This window comes from Castor canadensis, chromosome 2 (assembly GCF_047511655.1).
Source record: "Castor canadensis chromosome 2, mCasCan1.hap1v2, whole genome shotgun sequence".
NCBI classification, from domain to species: Eukaryota; Metazoa; Chordata; class Mammalia; order Rodentia; family Castoridae; genus Castor; species Castor canadensis.
The window spans coordinates 47,260,058-47,281,824 of NC_133387.1; the positions used below are offsets into that span (position 1 = coordinate 47,260,058).

At 36.5% G+C, this 21,767-nt stretch overlaps 1 protein-coding gene across 11 annotated transcripts in view; it reads right to left on the reverse strand.

Annotated features, from left to right (window-relative positions):
* Positions 1–21,767, reverse strand: part of Dync1i1 (dynein cytoplasmic 1 intermediate chain 1) — a 312,827-nt gene that overhangs the window by 261,778 nt on the left and 29,282 nt on the right. For 5 of the 11 annotated variants that reach the window (XM_074064709.1, XM_074064704.1, XM_074064705.1 and 2 more), the window contains exons 2-4: positions 19,204–19,320; positions 12,599–12,713; positions 9,841–9,982 (exon numbers count right to left, since the gene is read on the reverse strand). In XM_074064709.1, the coding sequence (XP_073920810.1) occupies positions 9,841–9,982; positions 12,599–12,713; positions 19,204–19,311 (365 nt within the window). In that variant the 5' untranslated portion in view covers positions 19,312–19,320. Of the gene's footprint in view, positions 1–9,840; positions 9,983–12,598; positions 12,714–13,279; positions 13,302–19,203; positions 19,321–21,767 lie in introns of those variants that run through there. The other 6 variants (XM_074064710.1, XM_074064702.1, XM_074064703.1 and 3 more) reach the window with 4 other exon arrangements.

The window sequence follows — 21,767 nt, forward strand, 5'->3', positions numbered from 1 at the left end:
ATTATTTGTATGATCAATTTTAGTTTATTTCTTAGGTTAACTTTCTGAGGGTCTAAGAGAGGTACTCTAATCTCTTTCAAAGGGGACCTGCTGCTTGCACAAATGCTGAATAAGTAAATAATTCTTTACCTACTCTGAACTAAGGGGAATAATGATGGTTCTACAGTCCCACATTTGGATTGGCAGTTATGGACATACCAATTAGGGCACAATTATCAGCTTTGTTTCAAAACACTAGTATAGAAGCTTCCTACACCATGGTAAATACTCACTTATTTGACCTAAACATTCCAGATAATGTAGCCTCAGGTACCTAAACCAAAAGGCCATGTAACAGTTTACAATTTGAGGGTACTTTTTTTTTTTTCAATATTTCTTTAAAAAAAAAAAGAATAGACAAAACACCCAAATTCTTCAAACTAGCAATAAATAAATTAATATTAAGAGACAAAAAGTAAGAATAATAGAACTTCATATTTTAAATCATTTACCAATTTACCATTAAATTGGTAACTCCTTTTAAAATTTATAACTCCTTATAAAATTCTTTCTTTATTGACTCAATTTTGTTTTCTCAGTTTCAGTTTATTAGAGAGAGTCTAAAATTTTTTAAACAAAACAAAAATAACAATCCTTGACTATGTGTTGGAAATATAGCTTGGTATGAAAGACATGTTCTCTGGGTTGTCTAGACTTTGCCCTCTGGTGAGTGGGTAATTTCTTGATGTTCAGATCTTACTGACAGCAATTTGGTGGATTCTATTCTTCTTCCTCTTCTATTAACTCTCAGAGAACAAGGCCTTAAAATCCTTTCCTAAAAAGTGTCTTTGCTATTACCATTCCTGGGTTTTGGCTAATAAGAATAAGATATCTAATATATATTTGGAAGACAGTAGCTAATTTGGAAATCTAACACTCAGTGTGGCTGAGGCACTCTTTCACACTGCCAGTGGCAGTTAAATTAGAACAGCTTTTGGGGGAAAGCAATATGCCAAAGTGTAGCAAGAACCATAATAATTTAACTAATTACTCCTGGACTACTATTACTACCAGGAACTCAGATTGTCAAAACAAAACTGCATCAGCCACAATAATAACAGAAATGATGGTGACAATGGTTATTATGATGATGCTGATGACTTCCATACCATCAAATTCAAATTAAATTCTTATTCTTCATCCTTGATCTCTCTGATTCTGGCTACCATTAGCTCCCTTATGGCATATTCTTTGTTTTCTTGTCACTGAAACTCTGTTGCTTTTCTTTCTTCTACTGCAATTTTGACAAGGCCCAGTGCTCTTTGTGTCCCATAAAGATGGGCATTCTCTAACCATGGTTATGTTTTCCCCCTCATTTCTGTGCTCTAATCCTAGGCAATTGCATAGCTGTCTGTATATCTTCTGCAAAGATAACCCCGAAGTCCTCATCACCATCAACCTCCAAACTCCACTTTTTCAAGCATCCACTGGACATGTCCATCTACCTACCTTTCCTTATCTGTCTTCCTTTTTCATTCTCACAACCCTAATTTAGACCTGAAGTCCTCCTTATCAGAACAGGGGTTCCCTAAATTGTCCTCAGACCTTGAAAGTATTATAAAAATGCAGTGGCCCAGACCTCATTTCAAAGTTATGGCCTAGGTAACTGTGTGTTCTCTGTGAACTCAATGAGTAACTGCCAGTGTGGAAGCAGGGATCTTAACTACCTCAGTGGTCATACTAGTCTCCTAGACTCTGTTCTGTTTTTTCTCTCTTTAATACACATTCTCCACTCTGCCTTCCTGAATCCCTTTCTCCAGTGTCTACCTTTGCTAAATGCATGGATCCTTTAAGGCCCAATTTAAATGCCTCCTTCAAATGTATTTGTCCTCAATAATAACATCATTCAAATCAGTTTGTCTCTCTATAGGATGTGAATTAGAAAAGTGCCCAGGCCTCTTATTTCATGGTTCTCTTTGCCAGTCTACAATCCTCTTAACCTCAGTGGTAGCTCCACACCAGGCTTTAAAACCCAGAGTGGAGATAATCTACAGGAGCTAATAAGCACTTTACAAAGCTCAGGGGTCTCCGAATCATGCCAAACACACTGAACTCCTACTCTGACTGTTTGATCCAAGCCCATTAACTAGATCTCTGTCTTGTTTCTGAAAGGAAATCCTCATCTTGTACCTCAGTTCCTATAACAACTGCCAGGAGTTCCTCTGGAGTAGTGCCCACCTTCAGGCACCTTGCCCAGCATGCTCTTCCCTCTGGATCACAAACTGCATTGCTTTTATCTATGTCCTCATCTCTACACCTATCTCACCAAGGTTTTGCAAGCTATGCTCTCTCTCTCTCTCTCAATCTGATCAATAAATATTTACCAAGTACCTAATATGTGTCAAGACTCTGTGGAGGGTAGTAATGAAATGAAATTACTTGTTCCACATGAACATGACAAAAATTAATTATAGGTGATTTGGGAATAATAGCTTCTGACATTATTATCTCTAATTACACATATTTGAGAGCCATAACTACAGGGCATGGATGACTACAAATTACATTTGTCCACTTATTAGATAGAGGCTCTCTAGAAGTAAGAAGAAGTCCCTATCTATGTTTCTTGAAGGAGCATAATGCTTTATAGACAATAAATTCTTGAATAAATTATTGAATGAATACATGAATGAATGCACTAATGAATTGTCTTTATCTACCTTTTCTGTAGATGAGTGTGAAATATAAGGGCAAGTTTACTCCAAAAGAACTAGTTTTTTCTTCATTAAAAAATGAAAGAATGGCTAGGCACCCAGTGGCTCACGCCTGTAACCCTAGCTACTCAGGAGACAGAGGTCAGGAGGATCGATGTCCAAACCCAGCCCCAGGCAAATAGTTTGTGAGACTCTGTCTCGTAAAAACCCATCACAAAAAAGGGCTGTTGGAGTGGCTCATGGTGTAGGCCCTGAGTTCAAACTCCAGCACCAAAAAAAAAAATTTATGAAGTCAGACATGTCTGCCTGATTTCCTTTATATCCATCAAAGCACCTACAAGGAATTTAGTGTTGTATAGCATGATCTCACCATATGCTACCAGGAGAGAGTCCAGACTCACCTGCACACTGGAGAAGGAAAGCCTGTCTTTAAAATGCTGGTTATGTTGCTGGTTCGGGCTGAGAATCACAGGAGGTCCAGCCTCTTCTCTACCAAATAGACTTAGCAGCTTCAGTTAAATCCCTGAAGCAACTGCATTAGAATTCAATTTTCCATGTTCTTTCTTTTCCCTCTAAGATGGAAAGACAGGTCTAAGGCAGGACACAGGGCTCTCAGGAGTGTCACTTTTTCTCTGAACTCTTTTCCCACATGTCTTCACTGTCAAATAAATCACTAGTTGCTAATCAGACAAGAAAAACAGTTTGGGGCAGTGTGAGCATAGTGCCAAACAGGAAATCTCTAATCAATGTCCACCTGAGATATCTAATTCTTAAATGCCACTTTTAAAAGTAAAACACTGAATAATTAGGACATTTAAAAATCCATCATATCACTCAATCTGTCACATTCATTAAAATGATGTTAAGTAAGTAAGGATGGTATTTAAATAACGATTTAATGTTTTACTTTCCACCATCAATTATTTCCTTACTTAGAATTGGCAATAATGTTGATAAAGATTTTCTGGTGTTAGAAATAAAATTGAAACAGTGCAATACATACCTATATCAAGCTTTTTGAAAAGCCTTTTTTCTTAATTTACTGATTGAGAATCTTCCCCCTGTTGGCTAACACCTGAGCCTTAACACTAGGCTCCAGAACAGGCCACACTGGGAAGCCCATCTGAGCTGGATTCATCAAGAAATGTAAGACTTCCATCATAGCACAAGGACATGTTTTCCACAAATCCTACATGGGGACCTGCTGCCAAGTAAGCAGTTTCTCTAGAAGAAGGCACAGCATCCTCTTGTTAAAACAGATGCTTGCTTTGTTAGTATAACCGTGTGGGTACACATGGTACATTGTGCCTAATGACAGAGTGATAAGAAATCAAAAATTTTGACCTGACCAGTTAATGTGCTACCTTAAGAGAAAATCCTATGTGTGACTCTTATTTTAATTTCCACATAGACTGATTTTTAATCAGCCTTGAATGAGTGCCTTCAGTCTTCATGAAGTCCAAAGACCTGGATTGCCAACCTCCCTTTGAGAATGATAACTTAAAATTGTTTAAGTAAGCAAAATTTAATAGTCTTATTCCATTTCCCCATAGCTGTGACTTTTATTATACATTTTTGCCTTTACTAATAACTCCTTAATGCCTTCTCTTTAGCTTCCAATTCATCAGATCATCATGGGAGATGAAGTTTTTACCAAAATGAGGCTTAGATACTGTCAGAGTCCTGCAGAATCTGATTGTGGATAAAGATGAAAGTCCTGAGGATTTTCTGCTGGGTATTATGTCTATGTGGCCCCAGAGCATTTTCTTCTCTTGAGGTCACTCAGAAAAGAAAGTGGTGTCCATGTGTATTCCGCACAACCTTCCTACAAACAAATTATCCTACCAGTCTAACATCCTTATTTGAGAGTTCACTAGGTTGTAGACCTGGGAAGGGCTGAGAATATCATATATCTGAACTTTATCAAAGTAGTCTGTCAACAAGGAACTAATTATCATCTGTTTGGAAGCCTAATGTTCTAATGCAGAAATCTATCCTTCTATTCTTGAATTCTACACAGGAAACTGAAAGACTGAATCCCTCTCATGCCATCCCTTTGTACCTTTGTTCCCTGCTAAGTGCTTCAGCAGATATTTCTCCATCTGCTGCATTTAGGGTTCCCTGGGGAGGGTCTCAGCTCCCTAGAGAAATTCTATTGGTATAAGGGGTTTTGGCTAATAAAGGCTAATAATTGGGAGAAAAGTATCAATTGTAAGTACTATGGGATTATGTTGCAGGCAACTGGAGAAATCTGAAGATGGTGTCAATATTAGATAAGATGAAGATATAAAATAAAGATACTTGATTAGAAAAGCAAATTCAGTAGTTGGCTCAGCCATATGTCATTTATCATATATATGATGATATGCATATTGTATGAAAAAATAAAGTCAGTGGTTAAGAATGCTAATCTCTAGTAGTAGGAATATGATATTTTATGTTCTTATTTTAACATGTTTATATTTTTGAATTGTATAAAATGCACAAGTATTATTTCTATAATAATAAATTATTAAAAGTAAAGTGTTGGGAAGGTGGCTTAAATATCCCTATTAATTGGAAAATAGAACTTAATGATGGTGTTAAGGCTACAGATGGTCAAAAAAACCAAAGTAGGAATCAGTTAGATTACCATTGTCCATGCCATTTGTGGAAAACAAACATTAGAAGTCTTCCTTTTGAGCTATTTTGTTGAGATCCCACGGGATGATGTTACTGTGTAATGCAAGAGACTGCACAATGTATTATTATATTGAGAGATGTCTATCTTTGAAATCATTTTGAAAGTTTTCTTCCATGAATCTGGTTTGTGACAGGGTGTAGCCTATGTTCTCGTGTTCAGATGAACTTTATGAGGTCACTACACAGTCCTAGGTTTCTGCAGGCCAGTACAGATTCTAGTTTGACTGCATCACTGAGAACCCTAGGGGGCCACAACAAAAATGAGAAGAGTCCTAGTGCAAAGTCTTTTAAGCCATCCATATAAGTGAAAACAATAAATGTGGGCTGAATGACCAATCATCACTACAATAGATTAATTTCTGGTTCAATATCTGAAGCCTTGTGAGTAAAGGTTGGAGAACCCAGGAAAGAAGTCTCTGGAGATACAGACTACAGTATGTCCTTAGCCTGGTGTTGTCCAGCATTTTACACAATTACTTGGAGGAAGAAATAAGTATACTCATCAAATTTGAAAATGACACCTAAATGAGAAAATCTAAAACGATCTTTTCCTAACTGGAAAAATAGCTAAATCAAAATATGAGAAAAACATATTACTAGTAATAGTAACAGCTAAAACTCACATGCTTACTATATGTAATACTTCTTTCCAAGTGCTTTACAGATATTAATTTGGTTATCTCTCATAAAAACCCTATGGAGTAGGTCATGTATCATTTATATTAATTGTTGGACATAATGTCAGGTAAAAGTACAGACTCTGGGAACTTGAATCAATCTGCCTAGGTTCAAACCTCCCACTGTGACTATGTTCTGTGTTAACTTGAGAAAATTGCTAGTTCTTTCTATGCCTCAGAGACCTCTTCAATAAACATTGTGAAATGCCTACTATGTGGACACAACCTCAAATGTCACTTAGTCTCTGTTGGCAAGGAATTTATTGTTTCCTGAAGAAAAGAGACATGTATTCAAGTAAACAAAAGCCATCCTTCTTCAAGGGCTATAAATGCTTCAGTCTTATAAAGGGGTTGGTTTCAAATTAATATTCTTTATCATATTGAGAAGATATATTTCTATTCCTAGTTTGCTAAGTTTTAAAATATAGGACTAGACATTTAAGTTTCTCTAGTGTTATTTAAGTATACATTGCAATGGTTACATTTTCCTTTTTGACTTCTTATATACTGAGTTATGGTAACATTGTCCTTTCTTAAAATATCCCTGTACTTTTAAATCAATACTAATTAATCATGCATAATATCCTCTTTATATTGTGTTGGATTCCAGATGCATATAGTATATTAAAGATTTTGGTCTGTTTTTATATTAAGGATCTTGAAATCTTTAATAGCCTTTCAACTGTTTTATTAATAAAGTTCAGATTTTATCCAGGAATTGGGGGAAGGAGGGATAAAGGAGAAATGGTGGAGGGAGTGAATTCAAGTATGACATATTTGATAGAACTTTTGTAAATGCCACAATATGCCCCCACCCAGCACAACAATTTTAAAAAAGAAAATTCAGTTTTTAAATCCAAGAGTTTGTTCTTTGCCCATTCTGAGTAATGATTAATTGATTCTAACAAAACCAAACAAGAGGATGAAAAAAATACCACAGATATAAGTTGTAATAAGAAGTGGGCTATAGCAACAGAAGGGGAAATTGCAAAACAAATTGTGACATTTAAAATTTTTTAAATAATTAATGAAATCATACTACTTTAATAGAAAAATTGTTACATATTCCTACTAACACGTGTACTCAATTCTCTGAAACTCAATAAAAGGGATTTTATTTAAAAAATTAGTGCTTTTTGCACTATTTTAACCTTTTCTCTATAGCAGGGTACATCAAGTATGCTAATTTTCAGATTAACCAGTTCAGGGATTATAAAAATGTTTGCCAATTTGGCTCTCTAAAGAAAATTTTAGTTTGTGGTTGAAACATTGGGAAATGAATGTCAGAATTTATGTGCACTTATAGGTGTGACCACATACATTAATTTTATTCCTGTTATCTTCTGGAAGAGTCCAAATTCTGCAAGACTGGCAACTATATGACTAGAGAGTTAGATCCTTAGCTCTTTTCCTAGTCTAAAGTTTTATGAAGAGTTAAAGATAATAGTAATTGTGTTCAAAGATGTTGCTTCTACATAAAAAGGCATTCTAAGTGGAATTTCAAAAACCAAAATATGATACTCTCCTGCAATTTAGCTCTCACATCTACTTTACTAAAATAAAAACATAAATTTGTGTGGAATTCTCCCAAGTTCAAATCAAGGGCAGGGTTTATTAAGATACTCTTAATTCATTTTTCTTGAGCAAACTTTGTGCTCAGTTTTCTTGGAAACTATTATTTTTTCCAATGCTAATTTTCTTGCATTCTTATGAAACCTGCACTTAGCAAGGGATTTACTCATTGCTTCTAGTTACCTTTGTTACCAGAACCTTTCTATAAAGAAATGAAGTCCCTTTGAAGTTTGTGTGGGGTGGGAATGAACTGCCCCTCTTCCAAAGTGATTCACTGAGTTAAACGAACAATCATGCAAGGTGAAAGAAAAAAGAGTAATGTTCTCTGAGAAGGAATAATTAGGCCAGCTGTCTCTAGAAAGTTTTCAAAAGGGCTCATCAACTGTGAAGTCAGTAATAGAATTTAATGCTACCAAGTGCACCCCTTGAAGCTAAGTAGTAATGACACACCACCATCATTATATAGAAACAGTCAAATATATTAACAATGATAGGCCAGTGGACCCCCTAAGGAATGTGATTATATTATGCCAGCTCTTGAATAAATGTTAGATCTTATACAACTGTGTCATTATTTCTTGCCCCCCCCAGACCTTTTGAAGTACTCCAGCAAAACATGACAGAAGACATAATCTGTCCCAAATCACAAAGACGATTTGCTAAAATGAACCAGCTTTGTGCACGCAAAAAACTCTACTTTCATTTTTCTCAAAAGCAATGTCCACTGGTTTCAAAAGGCTCTCTCAAAACAAAGCACTCAATCCTAAAGCACATCATCAAGCAGAGATGGGTGAGATCATTCTAGTCTTACATGTTGTTTCTAAAAGCCAGGAAGCAAGGAAGCCTCCAGCCCAATGCTGTGCTAGACAATCCTTATGTCCACAGGTGGTTTTTTTGGATTTTGTTTGTTTGGTTGGTTGGTTGGTTTGAGTTTTTGTGACAGAGTCTTAAGATGTAGTCCAGGTTGGCCTCAAACTTGCAATCCTCCCTTCTCAGCTTCCTGAGTGCTGGGATTATAGTTACATGCCAACACACCTGGCATGTGCACAGATTTATTTGCCAAATTGCCTAAGCCTCTATGGAAACTGTGTACTTTCAGAAAAAATGCTTAGAAAATAATGCATTAGGTGGAAAATGGAAAATTTCCAAAATTTTGTACCTCATCCCTCAATAATGAGTACATATTGTGGCAAGAAATGTATTCAGGTAGACAAGGGTTGAAAGGAACATAGACAACTAAAAAGCTGATAGGTTAGCAGAGTAGTGCCAAGGATGGTTGTTTCTTCTTTTATTTGAAGCTTGATTGAGATATTTTATGATCTTTTTAAAAATTAAGAGTCAAACCCAGAGATCACAAATTTCTAGCCCATAGGTCAAATCAGACCCATGGCTGCTTTTAACAAAAGTCATTAGTATTCATTGTTTAGGAGATTATTGCATAAATATGAATTTCTAGAGGTGGAAAAATTGGATCCATATTCCCACATGAGTTCAACCACCTTGAACCAGAAAGAGGCCATCTGGCCTTTTTAGAAATGGGATGATTGCTAACTGGTTGCTACAGGTTCCCACTCCACACTCATTATAAATATCACCTGCCTGGGAATCCTGGCAAAAACAGATTAAAAGAATTACCATGACTCCATGTACATTAGTGAATCTTCTTTCCTCTTTCCACATTCTTATTTTTCTGATATCCCTTCAGTGATCAAATTAGAGGATATCTATAAACTATTTCAGAAATTACACAAGGTATAAATATAGATGGTGTAATACAAGTAAAAGTTTGGAAACTAACTCACTAAGTAGAAGCAGTCAACCTTGATGAATAATAACAACAATAACATTTGGGGGACTGAGTTCTCAAAGTAGTAAACTTGCACAGAAATTACATTTAGTGTTAGAAAATAAAACCAAAATAGAAAAGCTGTATATAAATTCAATTTATCTTTGGTCCTTCCCCGTTTCTTTTAGGCTGAAGCTAATCAATACGTTTATATTTGTTGAGCAAGACACAAGCTCCTAAATTAGCCCATTCAAGGCTTATATGCTTATCATGTCTTATGTTCAAAATCATTGCCATGCCACTACAAAGAGCAGGTCAGCATCAATTGAAACACAAATGACTGAGCATACATGCAGATGCAGGTATGTATAACAGTGTTCGTCTTTATTATTGACATCCCACCATGACCTTTTAAAAGGACAATTCTTACCTTGTTAATGGTCCCAGATCACCTGAGTCTTGGCTTCCAGCTTCACTGGGAGTGCTCACTGATTTCGAGGAGGGAGACATAGGGGTTGGGACTAAATAATGAAAATAACAGGTATCCCATGTTAAAAAATGCAGCGGCTGCACTGGTGAAGAGCAGTGTCAGACAAATCAAAACAAATGGGCCCAAATCAAAGTGGTCATGTGGCCAGGAGAGATTGAGATGGGATACGAAAAAAAAAGGAAAGAAAAGGAAGAAAGTCAAGTGAATTTTTTGTATTTTAGAAATTAAAATTTGAAATGAATTTAGACAGAATTAACAGGGATTCTGAGGCCATGTCCAAGTAACAAAGTAAAATGGAGAACCAAAATAGCTATCCAGATAATCCAAGTCAAACATTTCTCTAGTATGAATTATCAGATAATTTCAATTCTTCACTTTATTTTGTTAGTACAGATGTGACCTATTAAAAAGATAAAATGGGGTGTCTATAAAGCTTTCAAAGAATATGAAATTAAGTGACCATGAATAATTTTAAATGGTCAAAAAAGTGAGAAAATCTGTTGTATGTTTGCATTTGGGGGAAATACATTGTCCATGGACTATAAACTACTTTGCCATGAGACACTAAGATAGAGGAAGGGTAAATGTTGAACCTGGTAATTAAAAAATCTCTTTCAAAACAAAGGAAAATGCCAGGCTGCTTTATTTTTACATTTAATTAATGGTTTCACTCATTGTACAATGGAATGAAATGTTTTTCTTTGCCTCCGGCAGCCCTTGAAGACACTGGCATAGGCACAGAAGTGAACTGCCAGCCGGAAGACAGGAGACAGGTTCAAAGATCCAGGTCAGCATGACCTAAAAATCTGAGAGCCAGGATAATAAAGAAAAAAAGCTAAAGAAATGCAAATGTACTTTTCTTCTCTAACCCTCAGATACAAGCCAGCTGTCCTTCAGCTAGAAGCTGCACCAAAGAGCCAAGATGGCTCCAGGCCAGACCATTCAAGGGGTTCTTAATATCTCACATGCCAAAGAAGCCATATGAGCAGAAAGAACTTCAATACCTAAGTGCAGATTTCCATTTGGTTTCAATCACGTGCAATTTCCTTTTATTTATTTAATAGCGTAAAGGGCTTAACTATTTTGTCCAAATCCTATAACAATGGCAGATCTGTCAAAAAGCTGGGAATTTTCATGTGGCTCTTCAATTTGTTCCTGATTACCCTCCACATGGAGTCAGAGGGTAAGTCAGAGAGATGGATGAAAAATGAAGATGAGTCCATCCTTCTCAGGGCCCTTTGGCAGGGATGCAGGGAGGGTTGAGAACTTAGTTATGAATTGGAAATAGTTAAGTGTTTTGTTTTGAAAGTTTAATTACTGGCTTTATGTAGGGTAGAGGAGAATAGGATATGCTACCACTGTGTTTAACTAGTGTTGACATAGCAACAGCATTTCAAAGACTATTTTGAGGCAAGGTGTCTATTTTACATCAAATGTCAGCAAGGTACAGAGAAGTGGGCCAGCTTCTTAAAGAAGGTCTACCAGTTATCAGTCAAATACCCCATAGGTTACATCTTCCATAATGTAAGGAAGTTAAACAAAATAATCTAATATTATTAAGTCTTGTTATATCATTGTTAGATGTATGATTTTTACCTACTACAAAGTGAGATTGAATAAAAAATGCTTTTTGTGCGTGCATTAAATTACACCCAGCAACACGTTCAAATTTGTAGGCTTATACATTCTTTTTCTTACTTAATAGTGATAGAAATATTTATTGAATATGGATAAATTTTATTCTTAATTTAAGTAACCATGGAAATAATTGAAGTTTTACTTAACATGGAAACTAACAATAGAATTAAAAGAAGACAAACATTTAAAACTGATCTGACATTTCATGTATTTCTATGTATTATTTTGAAGGTTTATTTATTTTTTTTTAACTATGTTAGATATCATGTAGTTTTACAGACACCCTACGATTACTCTTGAATGATGGGAAATAAAAGAACAAAGGAAAAATAAAATAACTTATCACATGAGAGATATATAGGTGACTGCATAAGCGCATGCATAGCTACCTTCAAAATAAATAAAACAAATAATTCAACATCCAGACCTTAGTGATAAAAAGTATTCATGAACAATCAACTAGGAATGAGTGAGTTGGAGGAGGGGCGTTGCAGTGAACTTGCTAATTTGTGATGAAATCAAGATACACAATAGATTCAAATAAATTTTAACTTGTTGATTAGCTGCTAATCTTCCATCACTTTAAGGTTTCCTACAAATTTCCCCCTGAGCATTATATTTTCATTATGGAATAATTCTGCCTCTGGTGATCATGAAATTTATATCCAGATTCACAGTATTTATAGGCAAGAGAGGCTGGGATTCAGCAATGGAATTGAAGAAAAATTTAATTTTAAAAATTCCATGATTTCTTATATTTACCAAGTGGCAACTCACTTAACAAGTGCAAAATAACCAGCTAGTAACACAATGGAAAAGTTTAACCACAGAATCAGTTAATAAGTCATTAGCAAAATTCTCATAACTCCACAACCTCCTTCCCAGCTCCTTCTAGCCCCCTCAATTCCAAAAATACATGCAACCTGAACCATAAGCCATAGAATTTCTTTTAAAATAAAAATAATAAAGCTAACGACTTAAAAGAATAGTAAATGCTGGACATGGTATATTCTATGCAAGTTCAATTTGAGGATGAGTAACACAAATCAATTCTGAGTACCTAGTGGGGGCTCCGGTGAGATACCAATGCTTTGCAGCAGAGCCTCCGTCTCTCTGCGTTTGCGATCTAGATCGGAATCATCTTGAACAGGTTCTTTCTTCTGCTGCATATCCGCCTAAAAAAAAGTAGATGTCAGCAAGAAAAGCTAGTAACATCACTAAAGGTATGCTTTTCCTGACTGAAACAGAAAATGCATGGCAGTAAAGACCAGGCAAAAGCCCAAAAGGGATGTAATCGTATAGGATGGATGAAAAAACACTGTAACTACTCCGTTTAATAATTACTGACCTCATACTTTCCCTTTCAGTTGAAGGAATTTTTTTTCTTGTTTCTATCACATGGTAAGAAAATTTCTTTTACTCAGTTCAGGAAGAAACCATCATGGCAAAGTATTTCTGACTGGGTTATAAATGATTTATAAGGAATTTTGTCTGTTGCTTCAGACCTCCCTGTCCCTTCTGGGACAGGAATTAGTGTGTGTGTATGTGAGAGTGTGTGTGTATGTGTGTATTATATTCATGTTCCATATTTGGCATTGTGAAAAAGAGTTGTTGAGGTCTGGCTGAAAAGTAAAAATACTTATGAAAAATGCAACTATAAAGTACATTACTGTTGGTAGTATAAGGCAATCACAGTTTAAAATAAACTGGGCTACCTCACAAGAAATCTTTGTGCACTTACAGAAGTGGGACTGTCCTAAAGCTTGTCACAAGCCCAGTGTCCAGGGACATCCCTTCTTTCTCCAGGACAAGGTGGGCACCGTGGTAGGTATATTTTACTTTCACTGGGCCTGGGAAGCATAACTGATGTCATGGCATCTGAAGCAAAAAGAGTTCACACAGCTTTCAATTTACCCTCAGATGGTAACCTACATCCTGATGCCAAGCCAAGTGCATCCTTGCACCTGGCTCTGGGCTTTGTCATTATTCACTTAGGGCTGAAAATGCACTCGTACTTTCGAAGTCTGTTTCTCACAGAAGAGAAAACTCTCATTTGGAGGCCAATAAGAGCTAAAGACTACTAGAGGATCCCAGCTCTTTCCCATAACCCTAAATTCTGAAATGGAGTTTTAGCTCTATCAATGAACATATTAAAGTTCACATTTTGGGGACTGAAGTTATAATTTACTTTTTGTTTTATATTAATGTTTAAAAAATGGTTTTAAGCAAAACAAATAAATATATAAAGCTCTCATTCTTTTCTACTTGTAACACTTAAACTACAGAAGCAGGTTCCAAAGTTTATGTGGGTAGCAGAGGCAAAAACAGAGCTATGATGAGAAAAAAACACCACCACAGAGTGAAGTTCTGTATCCACATTCACTTGTTATAAAGTTAAAAGAAGGATGGGAAGGGGGAAAAAAAGGGAATTATCATAATAGCTACAGAAATACAATTGAAAATACTAAGATAAGTGAAATTTCCATCAGGAATCCAACATGCAATGGTATCATATTTCAACAGCTTAGCCATAACTAAATAGTCATCTTTACTGACCATGGATTACTATCTGTGTTTTACAGTTATAGGATCTTAGGACTATACATCCTTCAGGAAAATTCCATCAACTATGCTCCATTCAGCAACTATTTTTACAATGCTACCATTAGAACAAGGTATATAGGCATCTATATACCCAACACTAACAACAGAACCATTTCTATATGCTAGCAAGAAAAATACTTTTAATTTCCCCAACAAAAATTTACTGAAGGACAATCACTGTCAGTGGAAATGAAACTGGAAAGTTCTAATGGAGTTTTTATAGAATAAATAAAGATTTACCTAATCGTTTCCTTTTGAACAAACATGGATGTATTAGCCAAAACTTTCTGTCATGTATGGCCTGTATAGAAAAGCACAGGATCTGTTTTTGGTTTTTGAGATTTATTCTCATCTTAATCAGTACAGCATTCAAAGAACATAGCTAGAGTATAAACTACATGTTAATCAGTACAGCATTCAAGGAAGATAGCTAGAGTATAAATTACATGTCAATAATGTGTGCAAATGCAGTACTTCTGAATTCCATCTCCAAAATTTCAATAAACAATAAATGGTGCCTCTGCAACTCACTCTGCCTCTGTCCTTTTAAATTTTTAAGGAAGCAGGCAGTATAATGGCATGTATTAATAAGGTAAGTGTCCATGTAGATATTATGATAGGAAAGCTACCCACACTGAAAGTTGACCTTGAAACACACAAAATTAGGTAACAGGGGCTTATTGAAAATCAGATGACTAGTTATCAACTAGCACCTTAAACAAAACATTACCCAAGACAATGATATCAAGGGTCCTAGTGGTGAAACTTTCCATTATTCCCAGGTAAATACTCAGAATCAGAATCATCTTTTAATGACTGACCATGGAGTGGTTTTGGAATACTAATAATTAAAAATCTTCAAGATACCTTTTCCGGAAGTGATATTTCTGTTTATGAGGCATAATCACAGCTGAGACTAAGAGAGGACAGTCAAAGAAAGAACATTTGCCAGCTGAGAACTATCCATCACTTTTCAAAGACTGCGTTATAACTATTAGAGGAACAAGTGAGGACAGGCCAGGAAACCCCAACCAGTCCCACATTCTAGTAATTCGGCTTATGACCAGTCAAGGACAGAATGAATTTCAGGGTGGCCCCCATTAAGTTCACCTTAAGCCAATTTTTCATGAAATTGGGCCTGTGTCTTAAATGGTGGCCACTATATTTATTTTAAAGTCAGATTTCATCCATAATACCACAGTCAAGAAAGCAATTGACATCCAAAGGTGCAGAGTGGTAATTTTATACATGCATATGGTTTGCTGTGTTCTGTGGAGATGGTCCACCTGGGTGGTCCTAATTCACTCTAGTTCTCAGACTCCTGGCCAAAAAAAAGCCAATTCATCATCAAAAAACATTTTGTTTCTTTTATTTGTCTCATTTAAATATAAGCCTAAAGCAAGTTCACAAAAATCAAACCTATTTCCTCAAAGTTATATCTAACTCTGTATAAACAACATAAAAATTAGAGCATCTTAAACTCAGGCATTGATGACAGTGGTCAGTTGACTGAAACATTCCGTAGATTCAGGGTAAGAAGCTTCCAAAGCAATTTGCAGAGTGACACTCCAGATGCTTATAATGGATGCCTGCAACCAGTGTCTCCAAACCTACCCTAGTGACTTATATGTTTAATTATTCACTCATTAGTCATTCTATGATCTTTTATTAGAAGTTTATGGAAAAAAAAATCTGTGCTAGACCTTGATTCAATGATTTCAAATAAAATCACAGCAAACCAAAAACCAGCATACAGCTGTGGCCTTGAAAACTTGCAATCTCTTGGGAGAAAAACACAAGTAAAAAGGTAAATACGAAGCTCTGTGCTGAACAGCTTGATAAGGTCAAAGATAGAGTGCAGCCTTAGTGATGGGTAGTTAAAGGTGTAAAAGGCAGCTTTCCAGAGGACATGACATGTGAGATGAGAACTGAGAGACACGCAGTTAACAGCCAGTGACAGACAACAGTCAGAAGTAGAAGAACAGTGAAAGGAAACTCTCTATCAAGAGTAAGTGTGGTCCATAAAGGATATATAGATCTGAAAAACAAAATGCTCTACAATTTCAAATCTTTAAGTGTCGACATGGTGCCACAAGTGGAGAACTCTATACCATGAAGTTCTGTTTGATGCATAAAACTATTAAGCATATTGCATAAAATCACTTTTAAATCATATCTATCTATATATAAGACATATATGAAATATAAATTAATTTCATATTTTGATTTGGGTCCCTCGCTCCAGGATATTTCATTGTGTACATGCAAATCTTCTAAAATCTGAAAAATACAAAATCTGAAACATTTCAGATAAGGGATGCGCAACTTGTAACTGAATCTGGCTAGTACACGGGTTTTAGTGAGAAAAGAAATGGGCAAGAAAAGAGAGTCCTGTTATACCTGTGCAGAACCTGATGATCACTGTAAGTGGGGAGAGGTATAGAAAGAATGTCCCCAAGTTTCTGATTGAACACCTGGCTGGATGAGGGGGTCCTAGAGATAAAAGGAAGACTACCTTTAAGGCTTAGACCTTGTTTCCTGATTTGAAAATAAGAGATCAGAACAGATTACTTACAGATTTCTTTTCTTTTTATTTTTAAGAAATTTTATTGTCATGTAATAGTCATACAGAAGGGTTACAATGTAACATTTCTATATATGCTTGCAATGTACTTTGGTTAGACTGATCCCCACCATCATTCTTCCTCATCTAGATTTCTTCCTGCTACAAGATGCTATAATCCCTTGAAATAAGGGGCCTTAAATTATAAGATGAATTCTGATCAATGTACACATCCATGCTGTGGGTCCCCTTCACCTACACTGCTTGCTAGTCTCCGAAGCAGAATGAACTGTTTCTTACTAATCCATTCCTTGGTGTCGATTTGCCACACTCCAGTATCTTCTTGACTCTGTACAAACTCTTCTCCATTTCATAGAAGAGGAAACAGGCTAAAGGTCATCCTGTGAAGGACAGAGTCAAGTTTCCAGCCACACTCAATGCAAAAGTCTCTGTGTGGAACCACCAGGCATTACAGTCTTCTGTTTGACGGCATTGGCTGCTCTGAACAAACCAAGTCAAAACAGTTTGGAAAAGACACTTAAACTGAACAGAAGAAAGATCTCTTTGAAGGAAGATGGGCTACCTGGAGAAAGGAGATTTAAAGCCAGGGCAGACCTTAAATACAATGTAGTCCAGTGCATCTCAAAACCTGGCCCTGCTGTCAATCTTCTGAATCAGAAACTTAGGGAGGGAGAGTAGGACTGAGTTGTCATGTGATTCTATGGAGCAGGGTTTTGTTATCACAAGCTTGAACATCTCAGTTAGAAATGAGGAAACTAAGGCCTTCTATATTTTTAAGTTATAGAGCCAGGTAAAGACCAATGAACACCTGGAGTCCAGGTGTTCTATACTCCTGACCACCTGCCACCTTTGGTGTCCCAGGGTTCTGACTGTATAAGAGGATAAATCTCCATTAGACAAAACTGCTTGGTATAGTGGCAAAAGGGGTAGCTGACTTTGATCAGTCTGATTTGCCTATAATTTCCTCAAAATGTGTAAAATGAAAAGCATGAAGCAGACAACATAATTTGGAGCTGTATTTCTTATATCACATCACATCACATTTTGTGGTAATTCTATGAAATTCAAGTTGGATATTAGAATGTCAGTTTAAAAGGAAACTGGTTATTAGTAAAGGATAACAGGTGCTTAAAACTACAGTAAGTGTTGACATTTGAAGGAAAGGAAGCATAATAACTTAATGTCTTTTTTGGCTTTGCATGGAAATGAATAGCCATTCCTTGTCAATTCTCACCTCTTATTTCAACCCAAAAAGTGCATACATAACAGCAAAGATCTCCAAGGGAAAACTATTGTGCTCAATGTCAAGGACAAATAAACTATCACATCAGTCAAAGTGTAATGGTGTGGAGGGATGGGAGGTACCAGAAGGCTAAAATGCAACTGCAATTATGTTTTATTTTGTTGGAAAATCATAATTGTTATAAATCTGTTACTTTGGTCTCCCACTCTGGTAGTATGAAACAACATTTGTTACCCCAGAAGGCATCACGATGCATTTTCTTTCTCCTTAAAGAAAAACACTGTGTATGTAGGGAAGCAGCTCTGATTTCTATATACTCAAGTGTATCATGCCACACAAAGTTTTCTTAGTAGACTATTCAAAAATGTCTTTGGCATCTGGTTTTCTTATAAGATAAGGGTTATTTCTATCCTACCACAACAAAGTGGAGAATTAAAAATAAGCTATTTCTTGGACTGAGGTGGTGGAAGAAAACATGATGTGTCAGCCAGGATTTGAATTGGAAGTCAAGAGTCTTGAATTCTGGATCTAGCAACAGGAAAGCTGGATTTTACTTCTGGAGCCTTGCTGCTTGGTTGGCATAAAGTGGGGTCATGATGGAAGGACTCTAAAATCCCCTTCACATCTAACACCCAATAATGCCGTGTCCACACTATCCTATCCACCTTTTGACCTAGGATTCTTATTTACCTTGAAAAATACATTCCACTTAGGAATCAATGGAAATCCTTTCGCATTACTTTCTATTTTTCCTCTACAATATTCTTGATGATAATCTTTGCAAAAAATTTTTTTCTTCAAACTTACATTTAAGTACTAACTAACTATTGCCTAAGCACTGCTAAATGCTATATATGATTAGCTTCCTTCATCTTCACAACTCCACAAAATATATTAGTGTTCCAATATTAAAGATAAGAAACTGAGGCTCAGGAAGGTTAAGAGATATCCAATAGTAAAGAGATCACAAACCACCTACACAGTTCTATTCCACTCTGGAGTGAACTGGAGTTCTGGGGACCTCTGGATCAAATGCTATCCACTAATTAGGTGATGCCTGACAAGAACCTAGCAATGGCAATGACCTTATTATTCTGAGTGTGTAGATATCCACTCGTTTTGCTTAGATATTGTAAAAGAACACCTTGAGGGGGTCATTTCTCCACTTAAAACTAGCCTCTCACAATCAAGTTATTTTTCTTGTACCCCATACACCCAAACATCCAATATTTACCTCTTTCTTTTTCCTCTCTTCTTCCTTCCGTTTCTTCTCTTCTCTTATCTGTGCTAAGCGCTGCTTTTTGCGCTCAAGCTCAGCTTTTAAGTCGCTTTTGTCAGACATGTTGACTACCTTGGAGAAAAAGAGGAAAAGAAAGTGATTACATATAAATAATCTTTTTGTATTATTATTGCAAAAATCATTCAAAAGGCAATGCAGCTTGAAAATGTGACTTTTGGGTAATAACTGACTGTATTCTTTAACCTATGTTGAAGAATCAAATAAACAAATTAAGTTAGATCTGGTTTAACTATATAATCCCTATTATGTATTCAAAAATGACTGAAGAAATAACAATATTATCACCTGGTCTGAAAGAGAATAGCAACTTATTTCTGAATAAGCAATACATTTTCTGTACAAGTTCCTTAACAAATAAACAAAAGAGGGAGAGAGAATGAATCACAAAAGAATCACCATCATGATGACTTCCAGTTTAGATGCTAATGGAATTCATCCCCACACTGAGAAAAGAAACAGGCTGTCAGGAACCCTTACAGATGTGCCCTGCTCAAATTTCTATGGACTCAATAAACATTCTTCCAGGAGCTTGGGCGCATAAAGATTTCATTTTGCCTAACATTATATGCATCACAGAAGACAGCCTCTGAAGACCTAACAGGTTAATCCTCTTTTTATGTAAAACTCCTCCTGAACTGTCACAATTAATTTCATCTCCAATACAACCCCATTTCTATACCACTTTCATTTACATACCGAATGTAATAACATTGCTTATTTTGACACTTTGCTTTTTCATAGTAAACAGTGTTTTGTGTACACATGAAATGGGAGATAACGCCATGTCGAGTTCTTGGGGGAAATTTATGCAAATGAGATTTAATTTTAATGTTAATTGTGATGGCATTGTTTATGGTAATGGTATTGGAAATGTTTTCATGTAAAATAAGTTTGGAGAAGACTCCTCAATTACCAATGATTATAAACTTGTGTCTTATATGTTGGAAGCAAATTAAGATGGAAACTCTGAGAAATGAAGCACCCCTTCTGACCTAAATTCCTAAAATAAAGGAACAACAAATAGTAACTAATTATAAATGTCATGTGAGTATTGAGTTGCATGCTTTTTGTATGCAACTATGATAAGTGTAGGCTTAAGTAGATGATGAAGTGGATGGCAAAAAATACCAAAAAAAGATAAAAAATCCTCAAACTTCCTTTCATTGTCCATTGAAGGTAGTCATGAACCTGCAGGCACTCTTAGCACATTTTTAGACAGGTATAGTCAGCGAGTGTCCTGTGTTCCTACCGTACATGTTTCTGCTCACAGTATGAGACAAGAAGCCTGTGAAATAATCAAACTGACCATAACAATCTCTCAGTCATGATCTTCATTTTTCTGAAGAGTTAACCTATGCTGGCCAAGGTGTAGGAACACAGAGATAAGCAAAATTATAAGAGGCACTCAAACAGCTTTTGCTGAAAAGCTCTGACTCCATACTTGGGCCCATGAATTAACTAAAACCAGGAGAAGCTTGGCATCCCTGCCTCCATTTTGTATCGGTCTTTGCTCTAATCAATTCTCTTTGCAGTCACTTTACAATCACCTTGGACAGATCTGGCAATATCTTTATGACAATGAACTGAAGCCACCTGGAGCTGCCATGCTCCCAGTGAGGACAATTATCCCAGGAACCCTCTCAAACAGGAACCAGATTACTCCCTCCAGGTGATAACTTCCAAAACTGGACCAGATCACCTGCCAGACCAAGACTGCAGGGTATGCCAGTCACGAACCCACCAGACCACCTGCTTGACCAAGACTGCTCTGTCAGTCACGACTACACCTGTGACTGAGACTGTTTAACTATGCATACCTTTGTCCTCTGTCCCCAGTTCTTTTATCTATTTAAACCTATGGCTCATATCTGTATCCTGAAGATGGCTGAGGATGAGCTAAGTGCTTACTCTGCCTCTTGCCATGGCATGTCCCAAGCTGTGTAATAAATCTTTCTCTGCCTTCACCATGCCTCTTTATTTGGCAGGTAGCCAGAACTGGCATATGGAATCTTAGGAGTTTGGGCCTTGGGTCCAAAACTCTGGTTTCAAAACCAGAAATTAAACACTTCTCAAAAGAAGTGTTTAATTTGTGACCATATGGTATGGCTGGAGATGACCTCTGAGATATTGGCTTACTTAGAGAGTGTCAGCTTCTTTGCATTCCTTACCACATTGAATCTAAAATGCAAGTAGACTGGTTTAACTAATGCCTTTTTCACTGTTAAGATAAAGGAGGCTCAGCAAGATCTAAGACTGCCTAGTCAACATGAGGCAGAACTAAATTCAAGCTTGCACATCCTTTGACCCACTATACACTTCAAAACCCCAAGGTACAAGTTCAAAGGGAATGCCAAGCAAAAGAATAAACAAGGTCAAGGAGTGTAGTCCAGGGTGAGCACTGAGGTATGGTTGGAATTTGAACTAGATTCATATGAGGTCAGGAATTGGCAAAGCAAATGGAGATTTGGGCGTGCAAAGATCTGTGGAAGGTGGTAAAC